This window comes from Haliotis rubra, unplaced genomic scaffold (assembly GCF_003918875.1).
Source record: "Haliotis rubra isolate DU_JTF1 unplaced genomic scaffold, ASM391887v1 Scf1127, whole genome shotgun sequence".
NCBI lineage: Eukaryota > Metazoa > Mollusca > Gastropoda > Lepetellida > Haliotidae > Haliotis > Haliotis rubra.
This window is the reverse complement of record NW_025765034.1, coordinates 184765-206885: the sequence shown is the minus strand read 5'-3', so window position 1 is coordinate 206885 and position 22121 is coordinate 184765. Positions and strand designations below refer to the sequence as shown.

The 22121-nt window shown below is 41.1% G+C and overlaps 1 protein-coding gene across 3 annotated transcripts in view; it reads left to right on the top strand.

Moving 5' to 3' along the window:
• LOC124290818 (multiple epidermal growth factor-like domains protein 11) overlaps positions 1-22121 on the top strand; it is a 34544-nt gene continuing 12423 nt past the window's right edge. For 2 of the 3 annotated variants that reach the window (XM_046727660.1, XM_046727645.1), the window contains exon 1: positions 17985-18286. In XM_046727660.1, coding sequence (XP_046583616.1) covers positions 18229-18286 — 58 coding nt within the window. In that variant the 5' untranslated portion in view covers positions 17985-18228. Of the gene's footprint in view, positions 159-17984; positions 18287-22121 lie in introns of those variants that run through there. The other variant, XM_046727654.1, reaches the window with a different exon arrangement.

Below are 22121 nucleotides of genomic sequence, written 5' to 3'. Positions count from 1 at the left end.
GGCAGCCCCTATTGTCCCATTAAATTCACTGTATGGTTGTGTACACAGTTGAACAGGTTTGTAATCTTGATCCACTTCCTGGTCTGTGCGGCAGTGTGTCGCAATGGCTGTGAGAGACGGTGTTGTGATTTTGCTTGCCAGTTTCAGCCTCGTTACAGGTGAGTATTTTCTTACTATATATGTATCAGTGCTATAGTCTGTTTGCAGTGAAAACGTACCGATGAATTTCACTTTAAACGAAAACGTAAATCAAATAAAGTGAAATTAGAAGTACGAATCCTCATGATTTTACCTAGCCAATTGAACATTTAAATCTCAGAATTTTATTCAACTTAGGATAAAAGTTGTTTAACAAACGATCATAGTCCCTTGTAATACAAACTAATAATAGCAATTTGAATCTATGATCGTCTGTTAAACAACTTTTATCCTAAGTTGAATAAAATTCTGAAATTTATATGTTTCATAATTGGCAAGGTAAAATTATGAGGATTCGCAATCTTAATTTCACTTTATGTGATTTAATTTTTTGCTTAAAGTGAAATTCATCGGTACGTTTTCACTGCAAACAGACTGTACCTGATCTGTTAGTGTTTCTAAACTGTGCGGGAACCTGACGTTACTCACGAGTATCTACACAGAGCGGTACAATGAATCGTTACCTGACTGTTACTGTGTATCATGCTGGAAGATCATAGTACTGAACTAACCCTTCCACGATTCAGCATTAGAAAAAAATCTCACCTTAGCCATAAGTCATACCTGTATTCATTTCATCCCAGATCAGCCGTGTGCGGGAAAACGTTGATCAAGTCCTCTACCAGGACACCATGCTAGCTGACAGGATCCGAATCCTCTTCCGAGAGCAAGGCATCACCATCGCCAGCATTCTGACTGCATTGGGCTTCATCATATCAACCCTGGTGGTGTCATTGAGTGGGGGTACCCCCACGCCTGCCGGCGACAGTGGCACACCAACACCCACAGGTGGTGACAGAGACTGGATAAAAAAACACCTGAAATCCCTAGGGGAGGCCCTGGCTAAACTAGCTGGTAAGGCTGCCGAAGCCCTGCCCGGCATCCTGGGTAGCATCGTCTCGTGGATGCTGAGCACTCTGGCTAAAACTGCCACATGGCTCAGTCAAAACCTGTGGGCAGCCATCGTCGCCATCGTGGCAGGTTTGGTGTGCGTAGCGGCTAAGGAATTTTTAATCAAATGAGCCCCAACCCGACCGCGACCCCGCCAACCACTAGGGCCGTTTTACGATCGATGTGCTGCTGATTGGACGCCTGAACGTGTGGGGGTGACCCCACAGGGGGTGTGGGTTGAACCCTAGGCTCCGGGGGTGGCGCCACTATACCCGTTTCACCGGTCGTGGGTGGTGGGACGTGGGGGACGTTGACATCAAAATTGACTCCCAACTTTTGGTCCGCCGTGGCTATGACTATTTCGTTGTTGTAGCCCACAACTTTTTTTACTCTCAGTTGCATATCACTCGGGGCCATGTACAGCCCCACGTCGAAGACGTAGTCGACTTTTGACCTGGCGTATTCCAACACGTCTTGGTAGCTTTTCTTGGCACTCGGGAGATCAACTGGAGAATTGATAGCATCCTCAACGTTAACAACGAACTGTTTCTGAGCGTCGTAAGCAGTCCCCTTACCGAGGATGTTGGAACGCGTTTGCGTCTGCGCACCCAACAGCGCCCACTCGTACGTTCGAATCGAGTCGTTCAATCTGGTGACACCGGCACGAGTAAACCCTTTCGACGTGTTCAGCATGAACATTTTCCAACCGTCTGCGGTTGACTGCTCCATTTTCTGGACGGTGAAAGCAACACCACCTTTAAAGTTCATACGGTCATCCCTCCATTCATTACTCGACAAAGCAAAGTCCTGGCGTTGTACATCTCGTTTCAGTAAATCATCACTGACTTCTTTCACGGGTCGCCCCCCCATTATATGGAATACCCAACCCGTGGTTCGGCCCCGGCAAACGCCAATCCGTCTTCGGGTTTAGTTCGAATTCGTTGCAAATACGTTCGTAGGCCCGTCTATCGTACTGATTGTTTACTGCGTCCCATGCCTTGTCCTGTGGGAGCGGGGCGCTGATCTCTTTTAGGATACGTCTGACCTGGTAGTACACGTGAAACATGAACACAGACTGACTCAGCGGTCCACGCCGAGTGTCAGTTAATGCCACACCACATCCTGTTGTAGCGCACCACACGGCGAAGTTGAGTTGATTCTGCCAGAACTGCATCGGGTTGTTGAACCAAGCGTGGACTGCCTTGACGTTAGTCACAGAAAGCTTATACCAGCCGAACACATCTATAAACTGGGCGTAGAAATACATCCCATCAGCGACCACGATCTTCATGTGGGGGGAAATCTATATCTAGTTTAGGGTAAAACACTCCCGGGGAGTACATTTTAAAACTATTATATAATGAGTTTATATACTCTAACATGTACATAACACTTCCAGAAATAACGAGCGGCGAGGCCGTTCAGCTGACGCACGCGATCGATAATACGTCGGGTCAACTCGAAGTCGCACTGTGCGGTATCACCTACCTACCGCGATGGACTAACTTCAACCCCTGGGAGCCGAACTCAAGATGAACGACTCAAACGGCACAGTGGTGTTAATCAACAATGGAAGAAACTCCTTGAGACTCGGTCGACTATTGGCGAGGACACTACGTATGCCGCCTGACGAGATAAAACCAACAACTACCGTCACAGGCACGAAGTTACCCGACCTAGTACGGTACCGAGAGCTGTGCATTCATCTCGGTCAGCTTAGCACAACGGACAACATTCAAGGGGGTCACCCTTCCACGATACTGAGAGCCGTACCGGTGAAAACGGAGAAATACAACTGCGGCAGTATAAGAGGTTAACCCAGGGCAACATCCCTGAGCTGATAATATCGGTGTTAGATATATATCATAATCCCGTGAATATAGGATATCTCAGCATAACGCTGCACATAAAATGACCAGCGCACAAGGCCCCGGAATGAAGGTGAAAAAATGTGCCAATATGGGGATCTCCGACCTACGGGGACATACGCGGATTCGACGACCCCGGAGTAGATGGTAAATTGTACGCCTTGCAACTGAAAAACAACATTTACAAACGCGTTGAAGTCCCCTCCGGTGGAGCCCTAAGTGATATAGTAGATACCTCAAGAGCGGTCGTCAACACTCGGTACACCCTAGTCCGCACCGGTGATGATAAATGGATGATATACCCATCGTTCGGGGGCAAACTGTTCGACTTAGACGATGTTGAGAGCACTACCGTCGGCCGAAACAACCCATATACACTCGTCTTCACCGAAGATGACAAGTGGGTGTTGTTACCCGATAAAGGCGACTGGTTTCTCAATATTAAGCTCGGCTCCCCCTACGTGTTCACGGATAACAAAGACAACTACCTAAACAAAGTCGTGAACAACAGAACCCTGCTCGTGGCTTACCTCCCGGCTCAGAGGCGTAGAGTAATCATCAGCCCAGTCGCCAATATGGCAGCACACATGCTATCGAGTAAACCGGGAGTGCAAGACGTGACATTGCAGTTGGTGTCTGAATTTGCTGACGTGGTCAACATCCTGACGAGCCTAACGGATAACGCCACTCTGATCATCAAAGTATACCTAGGGGAACCATCGCGGGATGATGTCGAAATCGTAAAGGGGATTTAACTCGGGTGGGCGAAACGACACCAGTATCACGTTTGCACCGTTTACGTGCGGGTGGGTGTCGACTCCAAAACCAGTCTGCAGGGAGTCACAGTGATCGTGGAAGACACGATATCACTAACCACGATCTTCCTAGCCGACAACATACACTTCATGGGGGTGAAGTGCACCCCTGAACTATTATCAGAAAACCAGTTGGAAATTATCTCGTAATAGTATTATAGCAATGACCAGTCATCACCCCAACGCTATGCTTAACGACCTAGGGGACACAGAGGGATTCGATCAGCCTGGTGAGGAAGACACCTTATACATCCTGCACTTCAAAGACAACGTGTATAGGCCGGTGTCGTTATCAGATTTTAAAGAGCCTGAATGGTTAGTCAACTTAACCCTCACCGTACCTTACGTCTCTTTTCGTAGTGGTGGGCCTATCACTAGTGATATCACCGAAATTAAGAACAGCGGTATCTTGCTCGGGGGTTTCAACCCCAGGGTTCTCAAACTATAAGAATTTCCCGAGCCCCAAATCATCTGGGTTACATGTTAGATACAACCGGGATTGCAGAGTTAACATTTGGAACATACGCTGGCCTACCATTATCTAGGCCTATGCCTCCAGGCTCCACATTAATCATAAAACTCTATTTTAAAGACGCCAGTGTGTTTCCCATATGGGACCTTTTACCTGGGGTGAAAATAGACTTATCTATTAGTTCATTTAATGGCCGCCATTGTAGTATCGTCATACGGCGGGACTCGGCCCCCGGTAGGGGGTTGCTGCCCCCTTAATAAGTCCCTCTATATTTCGTATAGAACAAAAGTTAGCTATTGACATTTTCGATATTCTCCTACCCGAGAACATAGGCCTTATAAGCCTCAAGTACGTTGATCAACTATTAACTGATACCCAATTAAAAAATATGTCACCAGATATATTATAAGCACACAGAATGGGGCCGTACCCAGTCGTAGAAGAAGTCGCGAAGACCCTGGAAACCGTAGACGGGTTCCGCTTGAGACAGTTATGTGATGTAAAACGCCAACTAGAACAAGACCGCGACACGCGGAAAGCACTATATAAGAAGTACCATAGAGCTTTCAATGCCGTGGACGGGACTGATACTGCCCTTATGACAACCAGCATGGGGCTAGGGGCGGCAGGTGTTGGGTTGTTAGCTACCACAGTGGCTGCACCTATAGTGCTAGGTATTGAAATAACAGCTGGGATGACAGGGGTGTTAGGGCTGGTGCTTAAGTTTGCATCACGCAGACTGCATCGTAAGCCATTGAAACACGACGAGATCAGGGTTCTGGCCGAAGCAAAGCTGAACATGGTAAGTGAGCGTATTTCCACGGCACTCACTGATAGTAAGATCTCAGAGGAGGAGTTTCGTTCAATCCTCCCTGAACTCACAAAATATAACAAAATGAAACAAGAGATTCGATCCAAGTCTCGTACAAAGAACAGGGGATACAAAAAGCCCGGCAAGCCTTTATTACGAACACCAAAGAAATCATAGGCGATTCACATTAAACTGTTTCATCGAGGTCAACGTGACATAGCGGCACGTGCTAGTTCGCAGTCATAGCGGCACAGTCGTGCCACGTGGAGCTATCATAGACGGAGCCCAGCTTTGGATGATACAATCTCAGGATAGACCCGTTAAACCGAAATACTTCAGCTAAGTACCCGGTAGCTCAATCGGTTGAGTGGTGTGGTTTATTATAGTTTGCGTGAGGGGTTCGTATCCCGCTGGCGTCTCAACTTTTTATAGGTCGGGAAAAAGTAATGGGGCGAGATCTAAGGGCCTAACAAAAGCCTTATTTGTGAAATAAGGCTTTGCAGAGGCTTTTGTTGGACTTGATCCCGTACCGCTATTCCCCCTACTACTCTGGGTTTTACCGACTTCTTAAAACAACAATTATACTACGATTAAAAAAGCCAAATTTACTTTGAAAGTTTAGGGGCTCACGTACCCTCTCAGAAGGGCAATAATTTTGAGGATACAGCCACAAAAAAATTCAGTTGTTGACTTAAACTACCAATTACAAAACATTTATATATTTACGCAACAGCTATCAAAGTATATCTGGCAACTCTTTTTCTTTTAAAACTAAAATGATTAAATGCGAATTAACATTAAAAAGATCCTTCAATGTTTTGACATTGAAATACTTATCCCTTGTGATGGATCGCCAAGAAGACCTGATTAAGATAAATGCTAAACTCTTAAACATAGTATGTTGTAATCTACCTATAACACGGAGACAGTGGGGACCTCTCCCGTCCACAACGTCACAGCTCCCGTTACACAGTTCAACCCGTACTTCCCATTAGGACAGGCTAAATATGAAACACTGTTTCACTGACTGCTTGAACATATCGGAACAACTTGACTGCATAGCAGCATTTATTTCATTGGCTCGTTTTGCTTCTGCAAGTTCTACATGGAGTCCAATAAAGAGTGTGTTTTTTTCAGTTGAGAAAACTCTCGTTCATTGCAGTGGATAAATATAAATTTTACACCAACGAATACTTCTGGTAAGTCGCAACAAAATAAGACCTTTTGTAGCCTTGGGCTAGTTAATATGCAGTATTTCACTAATGATATTGAAGACTCAACCAGACAAACTGCAGTTAATATTACAATGTCAAATGTGATTAAGGTCATGGTGTATTCTACCATTGACGCTTTGACAACAAGTTCCGCTTTATCTATTTCTGCATCCTTGAAGACCTCTCCCGTCAACCACGTCACAGGATCCATTACAGTGACAGCAGTCAGCTACACTGTTCAATCCGTATTTCCCGTTAAGACAAGCTGTGAAACACCGTTGTCACATAAATAACATTGGGCACGACGACACATGACCGTCATTGCAATGAGATGACCTAAACGTTGATGTGACTTTTTCTGACAAGCTCGGTTTTAACAACCGAAACATCTTTGTAGTCTAAAACAAGACGTCATGATGAGTTGCGCGTCATCTTAACCCACCGTCTTTGCACAGATCCAGCTGCCATCCTGCTTCGCATCCATACGGATAACTTCCGGTCTCGTGGTGACACAAGCTGTTGTTACCACATCTACCACAGGCGTTGCTGCAGTCCACACCATAGGCACCAGCTGGGCACACTGGCCATGTCATACAATATGTGAATACGTTTAGTTTCCCAATGTAAATATAACCTTTTAACATCAGAGAACATACAGATGTATCTAGTCGCCCCATTGGTCACGAAAGCCCCTTCCAATATGACAGATATGCAAGTATGTGTTGTCTGACGCCTAAAGGTGTCTCTGTTGCGCAAAGAAACATGCGTAAGTAACTTCACGTACTCGTTAGTATAGCTGTGACACTGTATTTGCTTAAGGTAAAGTTAATAGTTCAAAAGATGTGTTTTACCTGCACAACCCAGGTAGACACACGCTCCATGTGTTACTGGTGAAATACACTCAACAATTTCCCAAATTTTCGAAGGAATGTAACAAACAGGTTTCCCATTTTACACAGGTTTACAAAAGAGTATTGTGACTTATACGGTTTTGTACTCCTCTGTGTGTTTTTTTCATGTAACATAATCACGTCATATTTTGTTCTATTTCAGTGTATATACTTTATTCATGAAGGTAATTAAATAGTTTTACCCTCCGTGCAGTCAGCTCCACGCCACCCAGGCTTGCATCCACCGTCACACGCGCCTTGTGTCACATCACAACTGGACTTTACCTTGCAGTGACGTGCAGTACATAACTTCCTACAGTCGGGTCCATACCGCACTCTTTCCGCACACCCTGGGGTGACTGTCGTAAGCGTTGGTTTCGGAACTAAATGCAGCAGTAAACATACTCCACAAGTGAACTCAACGTTTGAAACGTCATGATGACTCTTTGCAGCTTGATAGATTTGATAGACTGCTTCAGGCATAAATTGTCTAACATGTTCACATAATTTGCAGCTAGCAACACATAACATGGTGAAATAAAGACATACCTTTGCGTAAACCTAAGTCTCCTGAGAACACTATCTTGCATTTTCAAATGGTCCAGATTCGAGTACAGACCGCCGCCATATAGCTGAAATACTGCTGAGTGCGGCGTTAAACAACAAACCAATCAACCAATCTTTTCTTTCAAACATTCAACAGCTCCTTCTGGAAACAATCCTCAATCAAACTTATGCATAAATAAGGTTCCAAAAATGCTGTTTATGATATTTCATAAGATCTGTGTTGTCTGGAAAACTGTTGACCATGTCTTGCTGACGTGAACTGAAATGGCTTCAGCGGCGGCTTAGCAAAAGTAATGACCGATATTGGGTGTTGTCATTAAAATAATTCTTTCGTTATTATGTTGTTTCCGTATTGGGAGATACTAAACTTAGGCAAACACATGTATATAAAATATACTTTTATATCGTGTGAACCTTTCTGTTGAAATGTATAATAGATTAATGCTTCATCAGGGAGTTCCACGGAAGGTACAGTGAAAGGCTATCTGAACATACTTACTCCACACTTCTACTTCTGCAAAGTCTAGTACAGCTCCGCCTCCGTCGTTGTCTGTTTCTGTATAGATAGTCAAGTAGCGCCAGACTCCAGAACAGTTCACATACAGTATGTCCGCTATGTCCCTACAGTCGGCACGTCCTGTGACAGTGTAGCAAAGATCCCCTTCCTTGGGGTTAGAGGAATCAGTCTGTGACGTGTAGAACTGTATGCCATTACGCCATCATGGGTCGAATAAATATGTGCAGTAATTGCGCTACAAATAACATGCTTATAAAAGATTCATAATATGTTCATTATGTAGCATGCAATCAGATCAAATGTAAAAGCAAGATACTTTTATGAATGATTGTTGTTGGGTTTTTGTTTAACGAAACACTCAGCAATATTCCAGCTATATGACAGCGGTCTGTAAACAAACGAGTCTGGACCAGACAATCCAGTGATCAACATCATGGGCATCGGTCTATGCAAATGGAATACAATGACATGTGTCACCCTAACCACCCGACCCCGTAAGTCGCCACTTACGACAAGCATGGGTTGCTGAAGACCAATTCTAACCCGGATCTTCACGGGTCTTTTTATGAAAGAGGGCGATGGGGTAGGCAAATGGTTAATGTTTTAGATGCAGACCTAAGTTCGGGTACCCACATTTGTACAGTGCGTGAAGGCCATCTCTGATGTATGTTTAAGTGATATTGCCGGAATAGATGACAGCCTCTTTATTCTTTTATGCTTCTATTGTGATGCAACAACCGGGATAAACCCTTATAGATTGAAAAAGGTAGAAGGATATACTAGTAGATGACAAGCTCTTTATTCTTTGATGCTTCTATTGTGATGCGACATCCGGGATAAAACCTTATAGATTGAAAAGGGTAGAAGGATATAGATGACAAGCTCTTTATTATTTGATGCTTATATTGTGATGCGACATGCAGGATAAACCCTTTATACAAGTGCAAGATTGCCAACGGTAGAAGGATACATATTGACGGTGTAGATATAATATTGACGGTGTAGATATAAAAGTTGTCATCCACAAATGTATCTTGTCTATATTGTTCCTCAGCAACTTTTCAAATCCCATTTAATTTACTTAATATTTAGTTCAAACGTTTTAAGGTAATATGAGAGCTGTAAATGTGACCACACAGGCATCCGTTGTGTTTGATTCTTCAAAGAATTACTACTTACAGTCAAATCTGAAGAAGATCCTGATCATGGGAGAATGTACCTCCATGTTGAGGTCGACCTTCCACCTGGCAGTGGGTTCGTCCTCCTTGGTGTGAACTGTCAATGACTCGTCAGTACCACCAGTCTGTCCATCAACAGCTCGCACGGAATATTGGACTCTCCTGGTACTACTCATGGATATTCGCTTATGCAGAGCAACGTTTAGGCCACTACCTGAGACTGCACACACTCGGATTATGTATTTCTTGCATACAAGATGTCAAGGGTATTACACATTTGGTATTAAGGGTGTTAATATAACACATGGAGGCAGTCTGTAAGTAATCGAGTCTGGACCAGACAATCCAGCGATCAACAGCACGAGCATCGGTCTATACAATTGCAATACGTTAACATGTATCAACCAATTCACACGACCCCCTTAGTCGCCTCTCGTGGGTTGCTGATGACCAATTCGAACCGGTTCTTGAAGGATCTCTCTGAATGCCTTAGCCCAACATTTCACAAAACGAGACCAAAATTGTTTTCTCAGTAAACATCAGATGGCATGTACCTTCGTCTCCGAAAACGTTTGAATTTATGTATATGATATTGTCCATATTGGTTAACGGAGATACTTCCGTTGGTCTGCAGCATACTGTTTCGAAATGTTCAAAATATTCTGAATCATTACAGTGATTGTGAAGAAGTCCCAAATTTCACGAACTGTTTTCTCAGTAAACTTCACACAATATTTACCATCGTCTGACAATGTCCATGTTACCATTTTGTACCTTAACTTCCGTTGATCTGCACCATACTGCTTTGAAAGAATGCAAACACCAAGAGTGTAACTCATGCAGCACACATGACTCCATTCACACACACGAAGAAGTATAAAATGCGAAATAATGTTGTTTACTTACTCAAGGTTTGTATTTTATCATAATCTGAGAGCGTATCATCATCGTCATCTCCTGTGAATGGGTTCTGTGATTTATAAGTATTCCAAACTTCTACTTCCGCAAAGTCTAACACAGGGCCACCAACGTTATCATTGGCTGTCTCAGTGTAAAGAGTAAGGAAGCGAAAGCTTTCGTAACAGGTAACGTTTAGAATATCAGCAATATCTCGACCGTCTCTACGTCCCCTGACCGTGTAAAACAGACTTCTGTTTTTTGGAGCAAGAGAACTTGTAACAGAGCCATAAAATTGTAACCCATTACGGCGGACTTTGTCCGCAAAAAAAATCCAGATCAGAAACCATTCACCTGAAACCTTCATCATAAAAACTCTGGACCAATTCTCAGTTTTGGTTTCATTGGAAAATGCTAAAATATAACAACAAGGAACATGATTAATAATATGTCTTCCTTCTGTAAACATGTCTTTCTCAATTCGGGAACCCACATTGAGAAAGTGCATTGCTATACAAGTGGCCTGAAATCACAATACACCTTGTATCGTACATATACAAACTGGTCCACGGTTGACAAAAGCCAATTGGAACATATTGGTATCAAAGTAATCAGTATGAACATTTCACAAAACATTACTTACAGTCAGATCTGAAATAGATGATGATCAATGGAGACTGAACCTCCGTCTCGAGATCAACCCTTCCACCAAGCATTAGGCTCACGCAACCAGGTGTGGATTGTTAATGACTCGTTATATGCGTCAGTCACTCCATCTACCGCTCTTCCGGAATATTGTACTCTCTTGGTACTACTCATCCATGTTTGTTTGTGGAGAGCAATGTTTTCCCCACTACCTACAACAGAGTATATTTATGCGAAGCACCATACAAAATACTAGTGGAGTTAAGCGTAAATGATTCATATTTCGGGGTTAATATATCCTGTGTGGCGATAGCTATGTTATTTTACCAGCCGTATAACGGTGGTATCTCTTATGACTATACTTAACATGTTTCTCTCATTTGTTTTGGAATTGTTAAACTTCAGTGTTGATGAGTGAGTAAGGATCTGTGTGTGTTCACCTGGAGAAAAACTCTATACTGCCAGATACTCATGTGTACCAAGTCATTGAAAATATAGAGCATTGTTTGCATGAGTTACTTAGACAGTTTTAAGATGTCCAGATTTCATTGGTCGGGATTTTATTTTGCTGGTGCTGTAATGGAGTGGACTGTATAATAAGAAACGAAGATAATGATAACATTTCATTTCTAAGCAGTGTGAGCTACCCTAGTGACAGATATGTTAAAGAATTTGGAAAACGACTTTTTAGCCTCAGTTGTATGTATGGTACTCTCCAGCTTAACGGACATTCAAGAAATGATCGATAGGCTCCCTTCACTTCTTGCTATGGAAAGTTCCAGCACTGCTGATTAAATTGTTTACATGTACTGATTAAATATCTCCGACACTTTTAACACGTTGACTGTGTTTCATTTTGCTAAAATGTTGTTGCTAATCATGCAGATTATACTAAATGTGCTGTGTAAGGATAATGACATGAACTCTTGATAAAGTTGTTCATGCTATATATGCTCTCATATGTCATAAAGCCAATGGTCTAGATGGCATTACGCCTGGGATGTTAAAGTATGGTAGCAATATTTTAATTCATCATCTAATGAATCTATTTAAGATTATCCTAAACTGTAGTATATGTCCTGATCAATTGTCGCTTTTGATTTCATTCTTCATAAATCAAGGGGACAATGATATGAAACAGTTTGGAGGCAGGCATTTGGGCATCAGGATATGATGGAATGTTTATACTTTTCCGATGCCGATGATTTGTGCACATTTGCCGATTACATTGACATTTCTTAAATCTAAAAGATAATTAGATGTCTGGTTTAAAATGTGTTATTAAAGGGTGTTCGTTAGCAAAACATGAAGCTGAAATTGTAGTGTCTCTAATGAGAATCATAAGCACGGTAACGTATCTGTGAAGCTGTCCACATATTGTAGTCATCTTCGATTTTTTGTTTTCAAACACATTATGTTGGTCTAACGTTCTACGGACATAAACGTTAAAACTTGTACCATAAAACAATTAAGTTATAAGTTTCACAACATTTCTCCAAATACCTTGTTTAGAATGTTTAAATTTCAGGTGAACACAAGTATGTTATACAGCTTATTCCTGAACGTTTCCATGCTAAATTCTGCAAGGAGTACTTTTCAAATGCTACAATTGTCACAGTTTGTAGTTTGAGTTGTCTGAGGTACAGATTTAAGTTACATGATATGCCAACAGATAGATATCCTTATCGGCGTTATGATATGCTAGTCAGTTTAGATACAGTTAGTTAGGAAAACGTGGGCTACTGCAAAAAAAGAATACCCTATACTCAATTTGCTTGTGCGTTGTATTGGAATCTCTAGGAGTTGGTGAAAAGGTTTGTTTTATGAATGAAACTGTGTGGGTTGATGTAAGTTGTACAGAATTAGACTTATATTCTCTGTATAAGATATCTTTAGCATTTGAAAAGAAATGAGAAGAATGCATACTTTGGTAAAACATAGTTGAAATACAGGAAGAAGAACTGGTACCATTGTAACTGCATTCAGCGTGTCAGATGACCCTACAACAATAACCGAAACGTATTGCCGTTCCACGTTAACGTTAGTAGGTGTAAGTCATGGCGCTACTCTCACCTGGTCCGTGGACGGTTCTTTTATTTGAAGACTGGGGAGTAATCAAGGAGTGAGGGGTCGAACGACCGTGACTCTTAACTGTCAACATCACACTCATGTCCAGGCGCCCATTGATACACAGAGTAACACAAGGTTCTATACTCGAGTCTCTCAAACTAAAACTTCAAAACAGGACAGGATATGCTTGTCCCAGCCTTGGTCAACGCAAAAGCATGCACTACTCAGCTGGTGTTAAAGGTATGCTTGTAAAACCTCTGGACTTGGTTACATATCATCATATCTCAGTTTGATTGGCTAAACAACTCTATCAGACGTTGACTTCATGCGTATCCAGTGACAGACAGTGACCAAAACGAATGGGACCGATTCCGCATCTCTTTATCAGCTCTCCAAACTTTCTTGATCCCTTCTGTTCTTTCTGTCGCTATTGCCTTCCCGTTATTACTATCATGATGGTAGCCATCATTTCAGGACGCACCAGCTTCAGTTTTGGGATGGGTTTCGGTATTTCATTCTACCCTCTAACACTATGGAAAAGGCTCTTCGTGTTTGTCCATTATGTAAGTCAAGAGGTGAAATAAGAAAATCGTTTTGTATTCGTGTGTCTGTGTAAAGATATACATTCAAACATTCTTCAACATTGAAATGTTACTTATCCATTTCTAACTTACTCTGATAAATATACTCCTACCGTTGATATTTGTTACTGTAATGTCATTGTGAACAAACCTGTATAATCTTCAATTATCTGTTCGTGTCTAGGTGTGAAGCCAGAATACCAAAATGAATAATCTGATCATATACAACAGTGTGAAGGTGGTATATTGTGGTTTTCTATGTTTGCTGTATAAAACCGCACCTAACACGTTTAACGACTACATGAATGTTTATAATGTATGGCTCCTCATGACATGTTTACAGTATATTCGCTAACATGTCAAAGCTGTGCGTGTGTTCAGAAGTAGCACCACTTCATGTCAAGCATCATTTCCTCTTATGTGTCATATCTTTCTGTTTGGAGACAGCGTGTACATAATTCACGTGGTAAATATCTCATGGTGGATTATTCGGACTGAGTATTTAAGAGATCTTGGCATAAAAAGTCAACGTTCGATCCAAGTTCCGATGGAGATCCGGAAACGACTTCTATGTCGATCACTGGACTGTCTGGCCCAATCCTGATTATTTACAGACTGTCAGCAAATGGCTGGAAAATGCAGCAAGTGGTCTTAAAATATCATGCTCTTAAAACTTGTTTACTAGTTTTTTTGTTTTTAAAATAAAGCCTACACACGTGTTGTCCTTTTGATATATATAATGAAAGTACAATAATAGGTCTAATCAATGCCATTGATCTCCGCGCTGACATGTTACATAATTATGATGTACGTGACAATAATACTACATGGGTGCTACTAACGTACCAATCATCATTTATCTTCTGTAAAGGATCTTGTTTATGAATATCAATCCTCGTTTAATTGGAGCTTTTTCTTAAGAAAATAAAAACATTTGATAAATTTTGAATGTTTGAATTGTTTTAAAGTCAGTTTCATGTTATCACCAGCTGAGATTACTGATGGCGGTGCCAATCGGGGGTTAAAGCATCATAAAAGTATTGTCTCCCTGACAGGGCACGCGAGTCCAATCTTAACTGAAGCATGTAGCATCAACTGGCATTTTAAATACTCGATTATAGTTTATTTTGTTAACCTTGGTTAGCTTTGCATACAGCCACTGTTGGCCATAGTGATGACGTAAAACCTCCTGGGAATCATGTTTATGTATGAATCAGACGTAACGAAGCCCCATGATCCCCTGGAAGGGTCGCTAGTGGTCTATAGCCGAGTTGTAATTTCTATTAGATAATATTCTGAGTAAGTAATATTTTTAATGTTGAATTTGTTTGTTTTATACCTAGTATCTGTGATATTTAACATACTGCTTATTGCCCTTTGTCGACATGCATTTAACTGTATTTAACTTGTTCACGTCGCGATATGGCTACAATATTGGTGGTGCGACGTGAGATTTGAACTCACGCACGTACTGCTACTAGCGGTTATGAAGATCTGTTACTCAAGTTGTGACCGTCGATATTTTATCCGAATGTTTACATGTATACAGTGACTTATGTGTTTCACTCTGAACATGCAAACCGATTTATCTTACAACAAGGTATTATTCCCACGTGTTTAAATCGTAATGACGTCCCAAATGCTGTTCTCCGCCGTAATACTGATGCAATATTATTGTTTAAAAAAACTTACGTACAACTTTACACACATTCATTAAGAACTAGGTAACGGATATATGTGTCTTCCCACCAAAGATATTTTCATTTTAATCTCTACATTTGATCTCACAAGTAGTTGTTTACAACTTGTGTGTCGGAAAACGTTCCCGTGGAACTTTTATCACTTTGGTTCTCTATCAATGCTTTAACATTAGAATGGAACTTCCATGAATGGACTTCCATGCGTACTTACCTAGCAAGAGAATCGGGCATGCTCCTACTAGCCTAGCGATGCCCAACGTCATCATGAGGGACCGGTTATACACTGAGGATTATCAATTTGTAGTAGTAGTAGTAATCTCTTGGAAGGGTGAAGATTCTGAAGTTTGAGTTCCACCAACAAACTAAAGAATAGTGACCTGAACGAGAGCGACGATAAAGCCTTGACAGCCGTGTAGACACATACGCCCATACTGTCCCACTTGTTCAGGGTTAGGCTTCAAGTGTCCATAAGTATTCTCAAGGAGATTTCAGTTTGTAATTGTCACTGCAGCGCACCAGCATTGCAAATTTACATTTTTAGACATCTTTAATTTCTATAATATATAAAAGCAAAGAGTGTAAGCTTAAACCAAATATTCATTTTGTATTTCTAACTGTATTTTCATGTCAACATTTTTTATTTCCTAATGTTTGGGATTTCCGTCAGAAAACAGAAAGGAGATATTTCAAAGAGTGTTTGGTAAAATTTATTCAATGTAAGTAATTTCAAATGATCTGGCAAATTTGCTAGATCGTATTTCTTTCCAGAAAAGTTTTATTTACTTTCAAAATTCGGTGTTTGCGCTTTTATCATAGAAGCTCAATACCTTAACTAAGGCTTAATAGAGTCTTTGCACTAAGATGGCTTTGTACATGTGGGTGCTGGACCTGAACGCATGTCACCACATGCTTTACAAGCTTCAACCCAAAAAAGTACTAGAATTTGTACTTAACTAAGAAAGTGTAATCCCAAATATAACTTATGTTACATGTTGTCCGATAAGCCTATTTGTCTTCTCTGAGCATCCATGCATGTTTCAACTTAAATTCTAATGTGCTTACTGATCAACTGTCAAGTCCATGATATTGTGTCCGGCTCATGAAACAAAGTCATGTATCGGTTGTTATTGTCATTTACCAAGTCAGGAAAAGTTTCCGACTATTTCATTACAATCATGTGATAGTACGTGATGACATCCGGGTTAACTGCTTGTCATGTTTATTGGAGGTGGGGTATTTGTGGAAAGATGCCAAACTGTAACATTAGTTGAACGTTCATCAACAACAACAGGCATTCAATGTTTTATACAACGGTACAATGCATGCACATGTAACACTGACACAGGCTTCCACAAACAATGTGAACCATTTCAGGCTACACATAAATGACAGCCCATTTCTGGTGTACCCCGCTGTAATACTGATAGAATATTCCTAAAGGCGGCGTAAAACTAAACTCACTCAAACTCACTCATAAAAGACCTTTAGTGGTTGGTACAACCAACTTGTACAATTTGTTGGTGTGTATATGGAATGAAAGCAGTTGACATATTAAATGTTTCAACATTATCTGACCCGCTTACATTATTTAAGATTGCTCACGGTGACACAATTCGTGGACGTATAGACTGGCAATCATGACCTTTCATTGACACAATTAAAAACAAAACCCAATCACATGATCAGAATTGCGTGTCTCTGGCTCTCTTGTGAGTGAGTTCAGATTTATATAGTCACACCGGCAATATTCCAGCCATATCGTGACTAAATGAAGTTAATTTCGCCATAAATACATGTAAATTGTAAAAACCATGGCAACAAAGGACAGTAAAACAACTAAATTATCACAATTATGAATATAAAACCAGTTTGTAAATTTAGAATATTTTAACTACAGAAGACATAATAATCCACACAAAACAAACAGGACATTTGCTGCCAGCATGAACGCTAGCTGGATCTACACCATCCCTTCTGCTGTTAGCAACTTTAGACAGTCTAGCAATGAACTAAAATAACACAAATTCTACGATTAAAACTTTGGCAATGATAAATCTATATTGAATGCTGTGGTCCTCTAGCTCTCTTACCTTGTGTATATATTACAGACCGCAGAATCTGAAAATAACAGCGGTAGGAGACAAATAACGTAGTAGCGAGTTAATCGACTGCAATAGAGAGAAACGGTATGCTTCGCTCCAGTTAAGTCGGTCATGGAAGGCTGTATATATAATACAACCGGTATACCTAATGTCGCGATGGGTTTATATATCGTGGATATAGTTTGAATGAGTAAATGTGAATGTTCTAAATACTCTGACATAACGTTATCATCAGTCCATGCATAGATGATAGTATAAATACGCACTATGTACACAAAACATTCATATATTTGAGAAATCCATGTAAGTACCGCCAGCGCTCTTGTTGAAGGACTTTAAGTGTTGTATGCACAATATTTACAGAAATGGTGGCAGTTGGGCAAGAGCTAGTTAAGTGTCTAATGTGCAACCAATCTGCCTAATGTCAAGTTAGTGATTACTCGTTCACAATGTCCACAATGTATTTTGTCCAGGATATAGACTGACTAATTTCGGGGCAATTTTAGTTGTAAAACCCAAGCAGCAATTCACGGTAAGGTCATTCAGATATTCTGATCGCGCCAGGGTCACCCTGTATGTAAACCACCTGGACTTGGATATTTCCCCCGCCCTTGACAGTGCACCAAGACAACCGTATATGCAGGAAGGTAACTGCATGTTAACCTGCCTGTTCTTTGATAGGTCAGGTGCATAACACGAACAGTTTTCATTTGCAATTAATGCTAGCCACAGTAGTCATTCAGTGAGGGTTGTTCAATACTACTTGTATCGCGAGACACGAAACAATCTTCCTGGTGCACAGAGTCGCCGCCATGGAGTGGGTGAGACTCGCTGTCCTGCTCTCTGTGTATGTGCTGCACATTACATCAGGTAGGGGTTCACTTTGTAACTTAGACCAAAATCCTTTTTGTGTAAATTGTATCATATACAAGGGTTTGAATGGCCATACTGACGTATAATGAGTGGTAAGGTTCATTCATCTATACGGAATCAAATGAAATCTAATGCATACTTCATTTTTACGCGAAGTATATCATGAAAGCGTGATTTAAATCGTTTAAAATGATATCATTTGCTAATGTGTGCCGTGATAGCCTGTAGTAAATATGTGCCGTGATAGCCTGTAGTGAATTATGTGCCGTGATAGCCTGTAGTAAATATGTGCCGTGATAGCCTGTAGTAAATATGTGCCGTGATAGCCTGTAGTGAATTATGTGCCGTGATAGCCTGTAGTAAATATGTGCCGTGATAGCCTGTAGTAAATATGTGCCGTGATAGCCTGTAGTGAACATGTGCTATGATAGCCTTTAGTGAACATGTGCTATGATAGCCTGTAGTGAACATGTGCTGTGATAGCCTGTAGTGAATTATGTCCCGTGATAGCCTGAAGTGATTATGTGCCGTGATAGCCTGTAGTAAATATGTGCCGTGATAGCCTGTAGTAATTATGTGCCGTGATAGCCTCTAGTGAGTATGTGCCCTGACAGCATGCGGTGAATATGTACTATGATTGCCTGTAGTAAATATGTGCTGTGATAGCGCACAGTAGATATGTGCAGAGATAGCTTGCAGTGACTATGACCCGTGATAGCCTGCAGTGAATATGTGTTGCTGATAGCGTGTAGTGAGTTTGAGTCGAGATAGCCTGCAATGAATATGTTCTGTGATAACCTGCTGAAAAACTGTGCCGTGATAGCCTGACATAAATATGTGCCGTGATAGCCTGCAGTGAATATGTACCGTGATAGCCTGTAGTAAACATTTCCTGTGATAGCCTGTAGAGATCAACACTATTAAAGGCCTTTCACCAATGTGTGGTATGGAGGGGTTGCCTTAAGGCTAAAACGTTCGCTCGTCACGCTGAAGACCCGAGTTCTGTTCCACAAATGGGTACAATGATGTCGTGATATTGCTGGGAGTTAAACCATACTCACTAACTCCGCCAATATATCGTGGATGGTGAATAGTGCATGGTGTTTACCAAGTGATGGTTCCTGTATTACATTCCATATATACTTAATGCAATTAATTCTTTAATGGTCAATTTGAATTTAAAGGCCCAAATGAAATTTAGTTTAATCGCTTAGTGCGACGTTACAACATTCTATGTGATTGTTAGTCATTCTAAACATTTCCCCCCTTATGGCATGCATTTAATGCGGCAGAAAGAACTGAGGTTATATAGTGGATGCCTTTCATCATCATGATGGATAACCACTGTTGACATGACGCTGACAAATTAAGCATCTCCCTATGGGTACAGTCTGCTTTTACAACCCAATAGCATCGATAGCATATCGGGTCATGATAAGATCTAAATAACACATAGACCACCAGTGGGCCACCAGTGGGCCACCAGTGGTTAGAAATACCCTGATACCTGGTAGTTTAAATCTATAAATACACATTGTGCTGCACTTGTCGACATTACAATTGTAATACTCTAACTATAACCATAAACTACTTCCTGGGAGTCTATTGAGCGCCCATGGAATGACAAAATAATCAGCTGAGAGGAAGAGGATGTGATACAGATGAAAGAGCAGACCTGGTGCAAGGGTCACTAGCACACTGTGTGCATGAAGTCACTAGATATTTAGTAGCAGTAAGCGATTGACTACAACATGTAGTTTCATACTAACATTATCATTTAAAATATATATTTTGGATGAGTCTAAAGTGGTTCTAGAAGATTGCAGATTACACCTGACTCCAAAACCACCTGATTTCCAAACCGATCACTACTTTGGCCACCACAGCCACATTTGGGGAAACAAAATGTTAATTACTTCTACTAAAGAAGTAGCACAAAGAAGACAATCAAATTTCAATATTGCAACTTTTAACGACAAATAACACAGCACAGTATACACTTCCGAGGTATCAACGTAGCTGAATGCGGCGGTAAATCGTGAAGTGACCCAGGTCGTTTGGGAGTTTGGTGACACTAATGTTTCAAAGCGGTTGATATAGGCTTTTGTTTCTTGTGGTTGAATCTTTTAATTACTCTGCCCTGTTTAACATATGTCACTCTTTAGACTTGGATGAATAAATCCGGTAACTGAGACTGTCACCGGCTGTATCCGTGAAGGTAGTGGAAATAATGTGAAATTGTTATTAAGCAAAGAGGATGTGTAAGTGTCGGAGATAATTAATTCTTTTTAATTTGGGCTATATTTGACGGAATATATTTATCACCTCAAATGTTTGTGTAAAGCCTGCTTGGATCCATGCAGGGCGCAAATGTAACTCCCAATCTTCAAATGCTTCTGTTGCTCGTTTAATCATGTGTAGTTCCGAGGTCTGTACATATAGTCATGTTCTTTTTATGGCTATATACCACTTTCAGGAAAATATCTGTAATCGTCTAGTTATTGTGCTTTCCTTTGTTAACAGGTTTTATATGGTTTAAATGTATTTTTATCAATGTCTCCTCATTGTACTTATGGCTGAATACTGTCGATGTTAGTTTAGATTATAACTCACATTATAGATTTTTTTTCAATAGGCCTTGTGCTGCTGAGTTGCTGCAAGTGAAATTTGTGTTTTGTACTGATTACAATGCAGAAACGCACGGGCACCAACTAATCAACTATTAGAAAGGCTATGTGCCAAGGGGCGGTGTGGTAGCCTGGTGGTTAAAGCGTTGGCTCGTCACGCCGAATACCCTGGTTCGATTCCCCACATGGGCACAATGTGTTAAGCCCATTTCTGGTGTCCCCCGCCGTGATATTGCCCGAATATTGCTAAAAGCGGCGTAAAACTAAACTCAGTCAGTCAGTCTATGTGCCAAGCGAGTGAGTGAGTTAATATTTAGCGTCCCATCGGCGATATTTCAGCCATATCGTGACGAAATCATTTTTATTTATATCAATATTAAAATCAATACATTTAGAACGAAAAAAACTGTCATCGAAGGACAGTAGAAATACTAGAGCATCACAGTTATTAATTTAAAATAAGTACGCTATCATTAAAATATATCACTATAGACAACAGTACAAAATAGAAACGGGCTATAGATCACCAGCAACTGAAGGCTGATCACCATAGTAGGGACCATGAAGACTTACAGTAATGGTACAAGAGAGACCTCTAGAGAGGCATACGCTGCACACGGAATGCATTGCTTCATGTGAATCTATGCATCTTTATCTGAAACGGGAACTTCCGGATACGCCAAAATAGACCAGAATAAATCTGCTTTTGGTCAGTTAACATATAACTAATTTTTATATGTATTTTAGGTTGGAATCTGAGGCGTCGCTATATATACTAGGCACATAAAGAAACTGTGCATACAAAAAATATAAATCTAAATTTATCAGTCCTGTGTAGACACATAAGGATTCAAACTCAAAGATTATTGACCTGTATCCAATATGCATGCACGTTCCACGTTCCGTGACGTCAGTGGGTTCGTCCTTGAGACGTGCAATACGTTGCTGCACGAGCATTCCGGGAAAGAGAAACAGAGCAAATGAATGCCACACAATACTGTCACTTTGGAAAGCTCAACCCCTGCCCTTGCGATCGTTCAAAAAATTAAACGGCTATTGAAACGCATAGCATGTCAAGGCTCACGTCTGCACAACGTCATTAGGCCATTGGGATGGTCCGTCGGGGAATGTCTCAACGACAAGTGGCTGCACATTTCCACAGCCACCGGAACACCATTTCTGCACTGGTGAGACGCTACCAGAAC